Source organism: Paralichthys olivaceus, chromosome 8 (genome assembly GCF_024713975.1).
Source record: "Paralichthys olivaceus isolate ysfri-2021 chromosome 8, ASM2471397v2, whole genome shotgun sequence".
In the NCBI taxonomy this organism is placed as follows: domain Eukaryota; kingdom Metazoa; phylum Chordata; class Actinopteri; order Pleuronectiformes; family Paralichthyidae; genus Paralichthys; species Paralichthys olivaceus.
The window spans coordinates 4,802,742-4,820,285 of record NC_091100.1 but is presented as its reverse complement, the minus strand read 5'-3'; the positions used below and the strand labels follow the sequence as shown (position 1 = coordinate 4,820,285).

At 42.4% G+C, this 17,544-nt stretch overlaps 3 protein-coding genes across 4 annotated transcripts; 2 read left to right on the top strand and 1 right to left on the bottom strand.

Annotated features, from left to right (window-relative positions):
* Positions 1 to 473: 473 nt before the first annotated feature.
* On the bottom strand, positions 474 to 6,577 carry rexo5 (RNA exonuclease 5). 2 transcript variants are annotated; one of them, XM_020103082.2, is made up of 19 exons: positions 6,397 to 6,577; positions 5,316 to 5,570; positions 5,058 to 5,184; positions 4,840 to 4,960; positions 4,591 to 4,698; positions 4,404 to 4,492; positions 3,997 to 4,112; positions 3,767 to 3,905; positions 3,524 to 3,618; positions 3,344 to 3,446; positions 3,187 to 3,272; positions 2,944 to 3,052; positions 2,601 to 2,717; positions 2,318 to 2,455; positions 1,950 to 2,042; positions 1,508 to 1,856; positions 1,234 to 1,418; positions 963 to 1,072; positions 474 to 882 (listed from the first exon to the last, which is right to left on the bottom strand). In XM_020103082.2, the coding sequence occupies exons 2-19, from the start codon at positions 5,552 to 5,554 to the stop codon at positions 825 to 827; spliced, it is 2,382 nt and encodes a 793-aa protein (XP_019958641.2). In that variant the 5' UTR covers positions 5,555 to 5,570; positions 6,397 to 6,577; the 3' UTR covers positions 474 to 824. The 2 variants fall into 2 exon arrangements, with proteins under 2 accessions (XP_019958641.2, XP_019958642.2); XM_020103083.2 differs by having other exon boundaries at positions 6,441 to 6,494.
* Positions 6,578 to 6,773: 196 nt separating this feature from the next.
* On the top strand, positions 6,774 to 10,850 carry eri2 (ERI1 exoribonuclease family member 2). The gene is made up of 9 exons (XM_069530743.1): positions 6,774 to 7,027; positions 7,218 to 7,282; positions 7,369 to 7,449; positions 7,541 to 7,668; positions 7,766 to 7,928; positions 8,094 to 8,194; positions 8,451 to 8,532; positions 8,633 to 8,721; positions 9,085 to 10,850. The coding sequence occupies exons 1-9, from the start codon at positions 7,005 to 7,007 to the stop codon at positions 10,471 to 10,473; spliced, it is 2,121 nt and encodes a 706-aa protein (XP_069386844.1). The 5' UTR covers positions 6,774 to 7,004; the 3' UTR covers positions 10,474 to 10,850.
* A 292-nt stretch (positions 10,851 to 11,142) lies between these two features.
* Positions 11,143 to 14,138, top strand: thumpd1 (THUMP domain containing 1). The gene is made up of 5 exons (XM_020103077.2): positions 11,143 to 11,684; positions 12,516 to 12,690; positions 12,782 to 12,867; positions 13,048 to 13,210; positions 13,345 to 14,138. Exons 1-5 carry the CDS (start codon positions 11,496 to 11,498, stop codon positions 13,668 to 13,670), a joined length of 939 nt encoding a protein of 312 aa, XP_019958636.2. The 5' UTR covers positions 11,143 to 11,495; the 3' UTR covers positions 13,671 to 14,138.
* The last annotated feature ends 3,406 nt before the right edge of the window (positions 14,139 to 17,544 follow it).

The following is a 17,544-nucleotide window of genomic DNA, read 5'->3' as shown; positions in this document are numbered from 1 at the left end:
CTATGTAACAGCGCCCCCTTGCAGCCACATGAGGTTACTGATTCTGTTGGGCTCCCTGTCCGAGCAATGAGGTGGTTTTCATGTAGAGAAGAAGCAGCTGAGTGCAGCTCTGACTGCGTGGTCCCACTCACTGGACTGAAAAACATGTGAGTGATGGATATTACCCATGATCCCCGGCTTCCTGAGCCAGAAGAGCTGCCACTAATGAATGCACTAAACTCGGTTTAGAGTTTTTCATATTTAAAAAGTTTGGAATATTGATGATAAACTCTGGTTTTTAAAGACTCTTAAGTCTTTTTAACTGAGCTACAGTTCAGTTTTACTCTTCAACCTGCTCGACCTGATTCTGACAGTTACAGCTGCGACGCAGCGTGGGGATGAAAGAGGCAATGTAACATTACAAAGTTTTCCACGTCTCAAAAAACGAAGTGATGGCATTTTGTATAATGAATATTACAAAACGTACACACGAGGACAGTCATTGCAGATTTTTAATATAAATCTGTTGCCTTGTTCCATAAATATAATAAACTTCCTGAGCTTCCAACAACTAAATAACCTGGAGGGCTTATTGTCCTGTGAGACAAATGCATTTTAACTTTGTAGTTTCCCTTGTTTCTTGGCAACAAAAGTATTTGAGTACTTCATTAGAATTTGAACTTGTCTTTAATATACATGTTCCCAATGGAAAAGTATATTATTCTGTATAAATATACAACTCTGCTGTAAAGGAGGTCAGAAAATCATTAAATTTTTTGTCATTGGTTTGATTCACAGGAGGAAGAATTGTTGTTGCGGTGGAAGATATTTTGTTCCTTGTTCCTTCACCTGGACCCAGACTTAATCTCCATTAAACACAGACCAGGACGTTGGTCATCAGCACTAAAGACAAGAGAAGACACGGTTGAGAAACATTTCACTTGGTATTAGTTTTTTTATCCTGAGACACTCAGAGTCCTCACCTGTCGTGTCCAAGCAGCACGACCACAGACAAGGTGCATTCTGGGAGAGATCTAAAGAGCCTCCCCAGGCAGCGGTCCAGCTTCCCCATCACAAGCTCAATCTCCTGGTCCTGCAGACGACACATATCCAAGTGTGAGGTGACAGCCTTTGCTCGGTCTTTGTTCTCTCTCTCAGGCTCAGGAGGTCAAGTGGGTCGTCCACTAACCAGAGGGTCAGTAGTCAAATCTGCGGTTTACCAACTGACTGGAGTGATTACAACCCTTTTCTTACCTGAGAACTGATGTGCATGTGGCCACTCCCCTCCCCCTCCCCCTCAGTATCCACTGCAGATGTTGTCAGGGTGACCCATGAGCGCAAGTGGGGCGGAGTCAGGGATGGACAGATGATGTAGTCCTCTGTGCGGGAATCATCAGAGGAGCTGAGGGCCGCGTGTTTGACCTCTGAACTCTCAAACTCTGTAAAACACACAGGGTGGAGAGTTTTACAAACTTTGCAGATCGAACCCGAGATCATGAATCTGACTCCCGTAGTGTTTTTTGCTCACTTATGTAGGCGTGTCTTGTATGTTTTCCAGGCTTAGCAGGCAGGATGATTCTCTCCACGGCTCCAAAGTGACCAAACGTCTCTCTGACTGTTTCCTCAGACAGTTCAGGCTGCAACCGTTTATCGTTCACTTTAGCAGAGTGCGACCCATTTGTGGTTTTAACACACGTTGCACTTGGACACTTTGCATTGAATGTGTTTCCATTGATCTTTGCAGAATTGTTTATGCGCTCAGTCACACTGGGCTTTGATTTAACAGCGTAGAGGTGACTGGTGTTGAGGACGTCATGCGTCAAAGCGTCAAGAGTCAGATCCACGTCCAGCATCGACTCATAAACAGGCCTCTGCACCTAGGAAAGGCACAAAGAACCAGACAGAGCACTTTACTAAAGTTTAGGAATTAATAGATTGTAAAGGGAATAGGAAAGAAAAAGGAGAACTACCTTGATGGACTGTCCCTGCAAACTGAGCCCATTTAAAGTTTTTAAAGCCAGCACCGCTCCCTCCAGCAGCTCGAACTCTACCTCTGCATGGACCTGGAGACCAATCATTGTCAAAGAGGAAATTTAATAAATCAAATCCAGAGAGAGGAAAAATGTGACCAGCTCTAGTTTAATAGGAACCAAAACAGAGGGAAAATGTTTTAAAGATATTTTCTCTTGCACAAACTGCCACAGCAAAACAAAAAGATCCAAGGATGTCTCTGTGGACAAATCTTCCCTTTTACACAACTGAGCAGAGACAGTTGTTTGTCACGTCTAAATCAATTCATCAGAAAGAAAATAAGGATCATGATGCGGGTGAGACTTACTCCACCGCTTGTGCTCAGCATTTTGATTTTCCTAACTGGTCCACAGCACCGAAAATGCTGCTTCACCTCCTTCTCGGAGAAACCCGCTGGAAACGGCCCAGCAAAGACTACACACATGTCACGGAGGTTTGCACACACCTGCAGGATGAATACACACGGATACACACAGGATGAAGACACGCAGACGTCACGTGCAGCCCATTTCTAGTCCAACTAGTTGATGGGAAACACTATTATACTGTTACCAAAAAAAGTCTTTAGTTTCACAATAGGAGTGACTCACTCTCTGGTACTGCCGCTCCTGATGAGGGACACAGCGCTTCAGGTGGTCTGAGACAGACGAGAACTGGAGCACTGAGAGGAACGGACACTCGGTCTGTCTCCTGAAAGAGGCCAGCACCTGAGGGAGAGGAGTGCAGGGGGAGAATGGTAAGAGGAAGAGCAAGAAAAGGAAAAGACAAAAAGAGGAAGAATGATGAGAATGCAAGGAAGACATCAAACCTGTCACTGCTGATATATTCAGATACAGGAATCCTGATATCTAATAATAGGTCAACTATAGCAAACCTAAAGTGCGATATGTGCACAGGAGTTAATTGTGGGAAGAAAACCAAATAACTTCTAACCTCTTTGTCAGAGTTGTGCCACTGCTGATGGGACAAATCCAGATCTACGTCAGAACGCTTCCCTATAAAGGCAACTGACCGGCCAAGCGTCTGTAATATGTCTGCAAACCTGCACAAGAAAGAAGAGGACAGAGAATTTGTCAAGTGCACCAGGATGTGTGATAAGATGGATTTCACATTTGGAATGGAGACTAGGATCCTTCTATTGGTGTCAATCACTAAAACAACGTGTGGATGTTGCACCTGTGACTCGGTGTGGCTGCAGGAGGGTCAGGGAACTCCTCCTCTATTGTGTATCCCCACAGCTCCTCCAGGTGATGCTCCACAACCTGATGAGGAGGATGCAATGAAAATATTGTATCACCTGTGCGTGTGTGTGAGTGTGTGCATGATGGGTTACCTGACAAGGTCCTGTTTTAATAAAGTATTGGGCCAGCTCCAGGGCTGCCACAGCATCCTCAGTGGGATGATGACCCTTCATCTCTTCAGTTTGTATTTGCCTCCTGGAACACATGTTGAATTATTAGCCACAGTCGGTGGGAGAGACAGAAACACAGAGTTAAAAAAAGAGAAAACTTACTTCAGTATCGTCTCGGCCAAGATCTTGAGCTTAAACTTCTGTCCAAACTCTTTCCTGTACAGAAGGGCTGTGTCGATTAGATGCGGGTGAATCAGCTGCAGTGAGGACAAAGGTCAAGACTTATTCATATGGACATAAGACACGTGGTAATGTTCCTCCAGAATGAAATAACTTAGTTTGGAAACTAGGGTTATGTTTTCTTTCAAACACAGAGGCTCCATCTGCCTCATCTCTGCGACTCACTTTCAGAGCCACAAGGTCGAAGTTTATCGAATGTCCCACCAGAACAGCATCCCGTGGCAACAGAGCCCTGAGCTTTGCCTGAACGTCCCTCAGGGTGGTTGTGATTGGTCGCAACATTGCTGCGGTGATACCAGAGAACCTATCAGAAGAGATAGAATAGAAATATGCTTTGACATTTTAATATAGTACATGATGTTGGCTGGTGTGTATGTGTGTGTGTGTTTGTGTACTTTGTCATGTAGTTGAGGATGCGGGTCTCAGGTTTCACCAGATCGTCCAGGACACAGTTTCCATCACTGTCCACCAGAGAGACACGAGTTAGCTCGTTTCCCTTTTCCGTCAGACACTGAAACACAACAGTGAAACAATGATGAGCTGATGCACACACACACATGCATGCATATACAATGACAACAGACACATGTATATATCCTCACAAGAATATAAAGTGCACAAAGACCTGACGTACATATTTATCTGCACACGGAGCGGAGAGGTGAGATCCAATCACAAGTGGTCTGGACATTCAAGATGCATTAATAAGACCGAGTGTGTCCTGACCAACGGTCCACTTGTGATGGGACGTCTCAGGATGGGTGTTAAAAGTCGGTCTGAACGGGGCCTGAGAGCAACTCACCATTTCACAGTCGAGTCCGTACAGAGGGCTGCTGTCAGTCACACAATCAACACTGTCTGTGCACACAAAGTCCTCAAACCCAGGCATTCCTGTAGCAAAGAAACAAAACCAGACGTGAGGAGGTAAAGATGGAGACACAGAGCGAGAGCAGAACCGTCTGAACCACGTCTGGTTTATAGAGATTCACCTCTGAAGGGGTACTTCTTCTGGATCATCTCCTCCTGGGTGAGTAGATACGCTGTCAGTCCTCTGGGCCGTGTCCCAAACTTGGTGATTACTGGGTGAAACTTCACAGCTGCAGCAGAACACAAATTGACGCAGACATTCACAAATTGGGAAGATCAGGAAAAAAGAGTTGCATAGAAAGTATCATGAATAATCACTTGAAATGTGTTAAACTGTAACTTTCATTGTAAATGTTATCCATGTTTCTCACCTTTGGGTATTTCACAGTTTTCCTTGTGTGTTTTTGAAAGTGATGGAGCGTCTGACTTAGGAACCTCCGTGCTGAAGATTCCAGACGCCACGTTCTGAGATGGTGGACTGAAGGTGATCCTCTGCATTGGTCCAATAAAGGCAGATGTAAATTCCTAAATACCGACTGTGAATTGAACGTCTCTCATCAAATAATCCACGTCCCCTCCAGATACTTACAGAGCTATAGTTGGTTCTGAGGTGTCGCAGCGTGAGGTAGTGTTTGTAAAAGTGACTCTGGGTCAGACCCTCCACGATTACAACATTCACACCTTTAACCTTCCTCTGGTGGTGGAGACGACACCAACTGGCAGAGAGACAGACAATATGTATATAATGATGATGGCTCAACTACAAGGACACAGTGTAAGTAAGTTACAGACAGTTATATGATGAGAGGCGATGAAATAGATCACAGCTTGCTACAAAAGTCATTACCTGGGTTGTTGGATGCCACCTGTTTTCCCCAGAGCGGCGTAATGCAGCAGCTCTGTCAGCTCATTCAGTGTAATTGGTTGTTGGAGGCGGTCGAGCGGCACGGAGATCCTCGGTGAACGGACTGGATGTGCCCCCGCTCCTTCCAGCTCAGTTTTTAATCTCTTGGCCGTCTCGTGTGCTGTGGAGGAGACTCTCCTTCTTTTCTCCCTGAGGCTCGTAGCTGCTGATGAAGGCTCCATGCTTACGCTGATGTTTCTACAGGAAAACAGAATTTGAAATTAGTCAATTATGCACTGTATAGTTTCAACCCAGGTTTGTGTTTTACACAAACTCCTCATGTGCATATTGAAGCAGATGAGTGGAGCCCTGAGTTAAGGCAGCGATGGCTGTGCATGCAATCTCAATACTTTTTGAGGAACTGTCAAATATTTAGCACTGAATTAGAAACTAGTAATTTGAGTCACAGTTTTTTACTTGAGCCCAAGGTAACATTTTAAAGTTTCATGCTTTATTAATAACCAAATACACATCCTCCCTATTTCAGAACATAACTTATAACATATTCATATTGTAGTTTTAATGCCACTGAAATAATTCTGCAGATAAACTTCTTCCTTCATCTGTCAAAGGCAGGTTTTGGTGTAAAACATGTTAACAATACATTGCTCTGTATTGAGGCACTAACATAAATGATATTAAATAATATCCTGGCCAGATAAAAGAAGGTTAATATCGTGAGACATGTTGTAAACGTGTTATAAGTAGTGATGGTCAGATCTCCTCTTCGTCCCTGCACCTTGTGAACAACACATCTTTGTACTTTATTTTAAAGTCTGCACATTGTTGTAACTCCACATTCAAACTGATCCGCAGCCTCACTCTACAGATCCAGATGCAGAAACTACAGCGAGTGTTTTTCAAATTCACAATTCCTCTTAAACTCTCAGTAAATTGCAGCCTCCCTCTCGATCACTGAACAGCTTCTGAATGGATTTGTTTTCCTGGAACAGTTTCTGTGCTGTTGGTTTCTCCGATCTGTTTGTGTGTCAGAACGAAAACCAGAGTAAAAGTGTGTAAATACCAGATGTTATTGGTCCGGTCGATTCTAAACTCGCAGCTTCTCACCAGATCGACATGTTGGAGAAGGTGGAAAACACATGGCTGCACCACAGGCTCGTGCGTGTGAGGAAAAAACACTACTTCCGACTCACGACTTTCAACATAAAGTAAACTCTTGACTGTCCTGATGCCTTTCACGAGGTAAACCCTCTAAATTTCAGTAAATATAATAGTATTATCTCGAAACATCAAATAAAGCTCACATAAGAAATGTTTCAATCGTATATGTATATATGTCTATATTCGTGTTTATGCTCTTATTTTGACTGGGCTTCGTGAAACCAGAAATGAAGTTCATCCGGTTTCAACAAACTTCCTGGTTTTTCTCTGATCGACTGTCTCGGTAGTTGATTGCTCTGTGCTGCTCTTTATATTATAGAGTCTATGGTGCGGCCCCGACTAGTCGAGCTCAGAGTGATAGATGAGTAGTTTTGAAAAACCAGCGCGATCTTTGTTTTGTTTTGTTTCGTGAAGTTGTTTCTGTCCAGATGTTTCCACATTTTCACGTTTATTTCTTTGTCTAGTTTCAATGATAGAAAATCGTCCGGTTCCCGGGTTGAGGTCGCGGATATGTCGACAAAGAAACTGGCCAAGTAAGTAACAGATAAACCAAACAGCCATTAGCTTGTTAACCAGCTAACAGCTAACCGTGATGACTGGAAACACGAGGAAGCTGTGTAATATCTGAGTGTTACGATGTATTTATGAAGTATTTAAATGTTTTCAGCACTTGTACACGTTCAAGTTGAAGTTTTTCATGTGTTTTCCTCCATCCCCCCACAGACAGCTGGGGTTGTTGAGGCAGAGGAGCCAGTCTTCCTCTGGGTCAAAGAAAACACTGGTGTCAAGTGAGTCCGAATTGATCCTGTGTTTTACAGAGGTGTGATGTTTAGGTTTGATTCCCGTTGTATCATTGCTGTCTGCTCTCTTTCAGATCAGATATTTTCATACCTGATAGTGATCGACTTTGAGTCCACTTGCTGGAGAGAGAAAAACCACTACAGCCCGGAAATTAGTGAGTAACACTGACTCTTCTTTAGTGTTTCATTTTTTTTCACTCCTACTGCCAATAACACACGCGTTCTTCTTTTCCACCTTTCTATTAGTTGAGTTTCCTGCTGTTCTGCTGAACACTTCCTCGGGGGAAGTCGAGTCTGAGTTTCACACGTATGTTCAACCCCAGGAGCACCCCACCCTGTCCGAGTTCTGCACCGAGCTGACCGGGATTACACAGGTGTCCATGCACAGGCTAAAATATGCAACTACAAATGTCTAGTTCAGTTCATTTGTTCGTAGTCCCATGATCTGACTGCTTCATCTCTGTCTTGCAGATGCAAGTTGAAGCAGGGATCCCGCTGCGGATCTGTCTGTCTCGGTTCTGTCGCTGGCTGCAAAACCTGCAGCTTGAGAAGAGTGTGGTGTTTCCTAACAAACAACAGAAGTGTTCTCCAACTTCACCTTCTCAAAAACTGTGTACTTTCCTCACGTGGTCAGGTAAAAGTTTTGGATCTGTTGATACAAATGTAATACACATTATCACATGCACCAAAACACTGCATTACAAGAGCAGCATTGGTTTTATTTTTGAATTATTGCCTTTATGATAAATGGAAAATGTATCGTCACTTATTCTTTGCTACCATTTGCGTTGTGTATCAGACTGGGATCTTGGAGTTTGTTTGCAGTACGAGTGTAAACGAAAGCAGCTGAGTAAACCTGACGTTCTCAACAGCTGGATAGATCTGAGAAGCACATACAGAGTGAGTGAACTCTCTTCTGCTCTTTTTCCTGCTGTCTCACTTATGATCATTCCTGAAATAAATATTTTGTAATTGATTTATCTACCGATTATTCTACTCAGTTTTTTCGTGGGGAAGTAGCAATTTTCAAATTTAAGAGGCTCAAACAACTGTATTAATAACAATTATACTTTCTTATTTTATGAGCCAGTTGTCTGACAATGCCTCATCATTTTGGCTCCCATGTTGTAATAAATCCTTGTCCTGCACTTTCCAGCTCTTTTACGACAGGAAACCCAAAGGCCTGAATGGGGCACTTCAAGATCTCGGAATAAAGTTTTCAGGAAGAGAACATTCAGGTACAAACAAAGTGCACAGGTTCTCTGGTCCAAATAGTTCTACATAGAAAATGGACACAACCTAAGCATGTGTGTGTCTTGTTTTTCTCTATAACCTCAGGTTTGGATGATTCCCGAAATACAGCTCAGCTGGCAGCGAGGATGATGAGGGATGGGTGTGTGATGAAGATCACTAGAAGCCTTGAGAGGGTGAGTGGCTATCGTCCAGCGCATCCCAGCTCCTAAATACCTGGCCCCCTCCTGTCTCCAAAAGCAAAACCTGTCATGGATGTCGACCAAGATAAATGGAGATCTTCATGGTTGAAGCTTATTTGTTTCTGAGAGATTTTACATGAAAATCTTCTATCAATTTTTTTATAAGATTTTTTAAATAAATAAATAAATATAAAAGTGGAAATTTGCAAATCACAAAGTACGATCTCCCTGCCTTTTTTATGGTGCAAATCTTCCTGGAGAATCAGGGGGGGAAGGGAGGAACAAGATAATATAGCATGCAACAAAGAAATGGGTTATATTAAGAGTTGTTGATTAACTCTCATCTTCTTCTTATAGACCCCATCAATGATCAAACCTGTGTTTGGAAACAGAAATACAGATGAGAAGAAAGAAAAACCTGACACCAATAACGAGGAAAAAACACTTTCCACAAACACATCCTCCTCTTCTACGATTCCTCTGAAATCAAATCAAATAAGAACATGTTCAGAGAAGAAAGCGGTGAATTCTGACACCACGGAAAACGCAAGTGCAGTTCAGGAATCTGTTCAAAGCTTGATCTCACCCAAGACACTTCTGAATGGTACAAATACACCACTGTGGGGACGCAGCAGGAGGTTGGTAACCTCAGGCTCTGATCTTTCTTCGTCGGTCATGATGAACATGTCTTCACCACACAGTAACGGCAACAAAACCCTTGTCCTGTGTTCTACAACTCTGGGCTGCCTGTCTAATCTACCTCACAACAACCAGCTCTCAAAAACCGGAGGAACAGTGGCTCATGTGGAGGAGGAAGAATTTACAGTGGAAACAGAGGAGAGGTGTGGTTCATATGATGATGTGGTGTTTGAGGGTGATGATGTAACTGATGGAGAACGTATCTCCGATTTTGATAGCGGATGTTATGTGTGGGAAGAATCTGACAATTCATCGGATTTAACAGAGGGTCAGGTCAAATTAAGGGACAATACAAGTGCTGAAAACTCCTCTAAAACCACTCACTTATCCACAATGTCTACAGAGAACATGAGAGTGGATCAGTTGCCAGATGCATGTTTTGCTGTGCCTAAGACCGTTACTTGGTATTCCAAAAACAAATTGGCACAAATCAACTCTCTACAATTCCAAAAGAAGTCAGACAAAGCCCCAAATGAAACAAACACGCCCACTTCACTCAGACACAAAGCTTTCATCCCAGGAAAGACCTCCACACCTAATACCTCATTTGTCAAACCAAGACCAGTCATCATGCAAAACAGAACTTGTAAAGAGACGCCTAGATTCTCTTTCAGCATCTACACTGACCCAGTTAAACAGGCTGCAGCATCCCGTCCTTCCACATGCAGCTCGCTGTTCACCCCCAAAAACGTCCTCCGCTCTTTGTCAGCGAATACACACTCATCATCCACCAACTGCTCCTCAGTGTCTGCGACAATTAAAAAAGGACAGAAGATCACATCCCCACTGTGTGCGTGCGGCCGCCGTGCCAAGCGGCAGGTTGTGTCCAACGGTGGTCCAAACCACGGCCGAGGGTTTTACTGCTGTCCGGTCCGTCGCTCAGGCAGCGGAGGCAGGATCCAGAAGGGATGCGAGTTCTTCAAATGGGAGTCGTCTCTGATGAAGAGCAGTTCAGTGGCCTCTCCTGCTGCCGGGGCCTCAGTTTCACTCAGCTCCACTCTGAACTGTCCACCACAACAGAGGTCAACCGTAAGAATAAGCTATTAATGAGTTGGAGAAACAGCCGCTCCATCATCATACTGACATTGAGATATTTTATATATAATATATAATTATCCATTCCCACAGAGATGGTACCCGAATGACGTTTTTCTGTGTCGCCTCTATAACTTCTCCAAAAAACCTCTTACAGATACAGTAGCATTGGAGCTAAAGAACATATTATATATAACACTAATAAATTATGAAAATGCGCTGGATTTTTTTTGCATTCAAGCTTTTTAATACATGCATTTCATTTTGTATTTACCATGTAAATTATGTTAATAATGGTCATTTCACATGAAGATGAAGTAACGTGTTTGATCATGACAATAATGAAGAGTTGTGTTTGTGCCTAATGAAATAAAAACAATACCTTTTCACTCTGTTCATCTCACTTCATGGTCTGAATAAAATCAAGCGCCCAACTGGAAAATACTCAAACTGTTTTCAGACAGAAACAGTCGAACTTGTGCTTCTTCATTACAAATACGATACTAATGAAGGGGAAACACCATGAGTTAGCAAAAACAAGCAGGCAAGATTTACTGTGAGATTATTAAACTCATGACAGACACAGATTTGTTAAACACATCGCTAGTTCCACCCTCCCGGGCCAGCTGGTGGCGGTAACGCGCCTCTAAGCTGGGTTGGCCAACCTCCTCTAAACACGAGAGAAGAAGAACCAACCGGCAAACTGTACTTTGCGCTTCGCGACAATGTCGGAAATGTTTTTTGGCCCTGCTCGCTCGCCGTACGTCGCCACAGAGAAACGTGCTTCAGATGAATGTTGTGACGGAATCGAACGCTCGTGACTGAAAACCCTGAAGCGGCAACACGTGAAACATTAGCGTGTGTCGGTCGAGACCGAACCGGTGACCTTGTAGCCGCCGCGGCGTGAAAACAAACTCCGAAACCCGCGTGTTAGCTTCAAGTGTTTAGCTAACGGCTAACAGAGGCGAACCAAAACAAGAGGGAGGTGGAGCCGCTGCCGCCGCTGCGAGACAAGAACCCCGCACAGGTCAGACATGGCAGCCGCTCAGAAGCGCACCAGGAAGCGGTACGGACACCACGGCAAGCGGTGGAAGGGCTCCCGGGAGCTGGAGGTGGGCATGGAGGGGATCCTCATCACATGCAACATGAACGAGAGGAAGTGCACCGCGGAGGCCTTCGACCTGCTCAGCGAGTACGCAGACGAGCTGTTCGGACCCGAGAAGGTGAGGAGGGGACACTGAGGGGGACACTGAGGGGACACTGAGGAGACACTGAGGGGACAATGAGGGGACACTGAGGAGACACTGAGGGGACAATGAGGGGACACTGAGGGGACCAGGGGACATTGCATGGATCAGATGTTTGTTCTGGTCCCTCAAGCTTCTGTGGACAAGTGATCTGCACCTTGTGACAGGAGGTTATGAGATTTGTGTTTATAGATACAGGGATGTTCCGCTTGGAACTTTAATTTAACTTTAAATGTCCTTATACATCTCACTTTTGTCCCAGAACTCACTAATAAACTTGATTGTGACAAGCAGATATCATGCAGCCCTGAAACAATCGATCACCGACAAATGAAATACTTTTTTGAATTCCAGTATTCATGCTGGTTTCAGTTTCATGTGAGGAATTGCTGATTTGATCAGAATTGTTATGTCTGGCCTTGATTTACCTGTTTGTATTTTTTTGTATTCATTAACATTAAAGTTTATAAAGCAAGTTAAAGTAAGTTTTAAAATGAAATTGAATGAAAATGAGGCCAAATATTATATCGAGATACATTTTTCACATCAGTCGATTTTGATAAACTTTGCTTTTACAAGTTTAAAGACTGATTTGTTGTTCTGAGTAAAGGTTGTGGTTTAAAACTTATATATGTTATACCTCCTCATCATGCTTGCATTAGTGCATGATACCGATATATATATCAGACTCTTTTATTACTGTTGATAAAAATTATACTGCGATACTTATTGATATTGTTCAATTACCCAGCATTAGTTTATTATATTCCTAATATGGTATTTGAAAAGTGACTGTTATGGTTACAGCTGCAAGAGAACACTGGGAGCAGCAATGAAGAAGAGGCTGAGGAAGAAGATGTGGACGTTGCACTGAAGAAGGAAGTGGCACAGCTGCAAGCATCTGGGAGGAAACAAGAGAGACGCTTCCAGGCTTTGGACAGCGGGGCGAACAATGTCATCTTCATCAGAACTCAAAATCTGGGTAAACGCTTAACTGAGAGAACAGCTGGTGTTTTAAGTTTTTAACGTTATGCGACTATAATGTTTTTTTTGTTTGTTTTGCTCTGTCCTAGAATCTGACAAGTTGGTTCATCACATCCTGTCGGATCTCCACACCACCAAGAAGAAGAAGTCCAGAACGATTCTAAGGATGCTACCAGTGAGAAGATAGAATCCTAGTTTACCTGACACACACATAGATTTTAGATTTAGATTTTATTTTATTTTATGCCTCTTGTTCATTAAAATGTGCTGCAACCTTTCATAAAACTCAGTCTACTATATATCAAGATAAAAAAAAGAATTGACAGTGTGTGATCATTCTGTTGATCTTATCCAGGTGACTGGGACGTGCAAGGCCTTTCAGGATGATATGCTGAAGTATCTGACCACTTTCCTGGAGTCATGGTTCAAAACCCCAAATTGTGCTACGTATCAGATCGCCTTCAAGGCCCGCAACAGCAGCCACAACAAGAGAGACGAAATCATCCAATCCATCGCAGGTTGTTTTGAGTTCCTCTGATCCGACTGAAATAGATCTGACAGATCTGTCGAATGGAAAAAGTCAATTTCAACATTTTCATGATTATAGTTTAAAGCTGAACTGACCTTGTGTGTTGTATTTTATCCATTTCAGGTCTTGTGGGGAAGCTGAACCCTAAAAACAAAGTGGATTTGACCAACCCAGAACTGACAATCATTGTGGAGGTCATCAAGGCTGTGTGTTGCATCAGTGTGGTCAAAGACTATACTCTGTACAGAAAGTACAACGTTCAGGAGGTGATAAAAGAGGACGCACCGAAGCCCAATGGGGCCGCAGCGAAAACCGTGACAGACCAACCTGAGCAGCAGAAGGAGGAGAAACAGACGAAGCAAGAGGAAAACAAAGGTGAAGAGGAAAATAACGACAATGCGTCACAGGACAACGAGGAGGAGAAAAAGGCTCATAGGGAAGACGAGTAAAGGTTTTCATTTGAAGAAACAGATTCAGTTGTTGAGTTAGACCTAAAATCTCTCAGACGTTTAAAGTTGTGATGTTGTCGAACCTTTATTTAAATTAAAGTCAATTTTTTTAAATGAATGACAACAATACTTGAAATGAGGTTGGCAAAAAAGACAGGATGCTTATATGATTAGATTAAAAAATCTTATTCGTACCAACTTCATTGAGCTGGTCATTGTAATTGATTTTGAATTACAAGTACCTGTTTTTCCTCAGCTTAACTCTGGCAACAGCTTAGGTAATTTTAGGCTGAATTTCTTTTCTTTTTTTGAATCTTATTTGTATGTCACTTATTTTGACATTTTAAATAGAAGACAGTTGTTTGGTTCAGGTCAGTGAGTGTGTCCCGTGTAGTAACTGAGTGTTTTTTGTAAGAAATGCTATTTCCTAAAGCTGCTCCTGAATTAAAGCTGCCTGTGTTTTTAAAAGTCTTTCTCTCATTTCAATGAAACAGTTTGCATCAGATGGAAAGTGAAGGATGGAAAGTGAAGGATTTAAAAACTTCACACAAACACTATGAAGAACATAAAGTTGCTTTGCTCCTGTGGAATGAAGCAGTTTTAAATTTTAGCATCATGCAGTAAAATGTCATTGTTTTATTGTAACAACCTTTATTTTGAAGTTGCAGATTTTCTCTGCACCACAAGATGGAGTTGATGCTTCATTGTGAACAGGCATTTTCTGTGTGGCAGGTTTCGTATGATTATTTCTTATTGATCAGTAATTTACCACAAAACCTTAAAGAATGGAAAGATTTACCATTTGTCAAAGACACAGAGTCTCCTGTTACACCAACTATTTTCTAGATGTCTTTAATTGTGAAGAACAGACTAATTGTATTAACTGATAAATATCTACTTTTATAGATTGTTCATCAGACAAAAATACAATGTCTCATGACAGACGTGGTGAATGTTCATGTTTTTAAAAAAACAAAGTGATTTAGCTGTGATGCCTGGTCCAGGGTGAGATGGTACATTTTTGTGTTTTAATATACCTGAATAAAATATGTAGAATTCTTCATTGTTAAATCAGGTTTTTGTGAAAATTTGATATTTCCAGAACAGTGAAGTCACAATATGATTATATATAATATGATAACTCTGTGAGGCTGTTCCCTGCAGCAGGGTTCTGACCAGACGCTAAGTGCATGCTAACACACTCACACTGCGTACGTGGTGATGGTGACAGGTACATTGTTCATGATATTAGTTTAGTCTGTTAATGAGCCAACATTACATTTATTGCCATTAAATACAAACTGCAGCTGAGGCTACTGGGAATGTTCACTTCTGCATGAATATGTGCAATGGACCTGGTGGAGGTGCGAGAGTTAAGCTGTTCAAAACTATCTACGACAATCTGTCCAACGTTTTATATAAAATCCACAAATGTCAAGGTTTTATTCTCTGAGGCCAGAATAACATTTACTGACAGTTCATCCTAAAACTGTGAAAGTATTTTAGTCTGGAATAAACTGGGGAATCAATTAGAGGAACAAGAATAGTTTATAGAACAAATTCATTTTTCAGCTTTGAGAACGTGTGCCTGAAATTAAGAGAAATCGATTGTCGTATTATTTTTTCTAAATAGAAATGTAAGAACAAGAACAAAATCTTGGACACACAGTGACGGAGTTATTCATGGAAGGGAAGCGGAGTGTACACAGCTCTGTATCTCTACCTCGTTCATGTACACACACACACACACACACACAAACAACACTCTCATGCATTAACTGAATCGGCGTTTCTTTTTCTGCTCATTACACTTGGGCTGAACTGTTGCAGTGACCCTCCAGTCATTATCTCCACTGCACTCAACTGAAACTCTCAGGTGCCCCAATCAATGTGACCTGCTGACAACCTTACAGCTCCAACACGAGGGGGAAAGGATTACACAGGTTTTCCGCCTGCCAGTGGGTTTTTACTTCAATACCAATTAGACTGTGTGTCTACATAATAATGTACAGTATTGCCTCATAATGATATCTCTGCTGTCAGGTGGAATTTTCAGATGTAGTAATAATATAATTTGTTTTTTTTAGCACACTCAGGTCATTAAAAAGGTGTTTTTGTGGAAGCCGAGAGTTTTCAATGTTTACCCAGGAACGGAATCAAGAGGATATTTACAGTGCTAACCACTTGGTTTTGTTCTACATGAGGAAATAGCCTCTGATGTTTTAATTGTCCTCAAGGCCACGTCTAATTAAACCTCCATGGGCGCTAAAGCCCACTGCTTCTCAGCCAGAGAGGCGCACAAGCACGTCCGCTCTGTTCTGCCGTCCAGGGGCTGCACGCTCATTCAGGTTTAAATGTCACCGGGCCTGTGAAACAATTGCATCCACAGGCGCATGTGCACTCAGTCCCCAGGGTCGGGATTAACATCCACTGGTGTGGCTCCATATCTGACCTTTATGAGTGGCTAAGTAGTGCTCTCCAGGGTCTCATTTGTCTCACGTTACCTCAACAATGGCCTCAACCCCCTCACAACTGTAGCCCGCACTCTGTCAGTGCAGACTGGAAAACATCGAGCTGGAACAACTGCAAGTTTTAACATTTCCTTATCTCGTGTGTTCAGTTATTTCTTTTCATTTTCTTGTAATCGCCAGTAGAATAATTTTACAACTTAGTCTCTCTGTGAGTACATTTTGATGTAGACTTGCCTTTTTTTTTACCCTTAGGTCCCAGTCACATCAACACTAATGTATAGATATGATTAAAATATATATTACAAATTATATATAACAACAGATCCATGATCCATGATCCCAGATCTATTTAGTCCACTGGGCAGTTTTCATGTGATTCTGCTGAATATCAGACTGACGACATAACCTCCTTAGAATAAAACGGATAAAGTCTGAACTCGTGTGTTTCAGGGTCTTGGTTTTGTGAATGATGACTCACTCATTGTTCTGGCTTGCTGTCGTGGAACGCTTTAATAGAACTGAGTCATTGTTATCTTTATAGTAAACCATGCTCGTCTGCAGCAAGAAGCATCCACCAGATTGAATTGTCATTTTGATTCTCATTATGCTAGTTTACATTTGCAGTGGTTTCAAAAATCTTTTCAGAAAACTGCACATTCTGTTGTGTTGAAACCTTCATTTTGCACATTTGTTGAAATTTCTTATTTAGAAAATCGCTCAGACCTTTAGTGTGGTGCTTTGTAAAAGAGATGTGAGCAGTTTAATTCTTGCTGGCAGATCCTCTCAACCTGCCACCTTCTGGTTTCTCAGCAGATGGTCTGTGAGTATTAAAGTCTGGGCTTTGGCTGGGTCACTCAGGGACTCCGCTGGTGCTCCGTACGTCAGTCTCTGGTCTTTAAGGACCTCTCTGTATTAAGAAGTCTCTGCATCCAACCCTCCCTCTACTCTGACTCGTGTCTGCTGCTGTGAAGCACCACTAGAGTTTAATGCTGCTGCTGCCACCATGCTTCATGTTAGCCGAGTGATGAGAGGAGCTTCGTGTTTTTCCTCAGGCTCTGGCTCTTTTAAATGTTGTTTGTGAAACTCTATCATGTCCCTTTTACTTAAAGTCACCGACATCCTCCTCTGTCATAATCTCCTGATTTGTGCAGCTGAGCTGAACGACCTTCTGGCCGGTTCTTCTTCTATCTCTGCACAAGACTTCACCCCATCAAGACGCTTTGTGTCACTTGGTTTTACTGAATACCAAACGTCTTCGTTTGAAAACACTCTAATACGTCTACATAGAGTTCCCTGGACCTTTTTGTTGCGAGTTGTGTGACCTTATATACACACAAGTGAGTTCGATCAATACCATGTGCCCTTCGAGTGCCACAGAAAAGGGTCTGAATATTTCTTTAAAT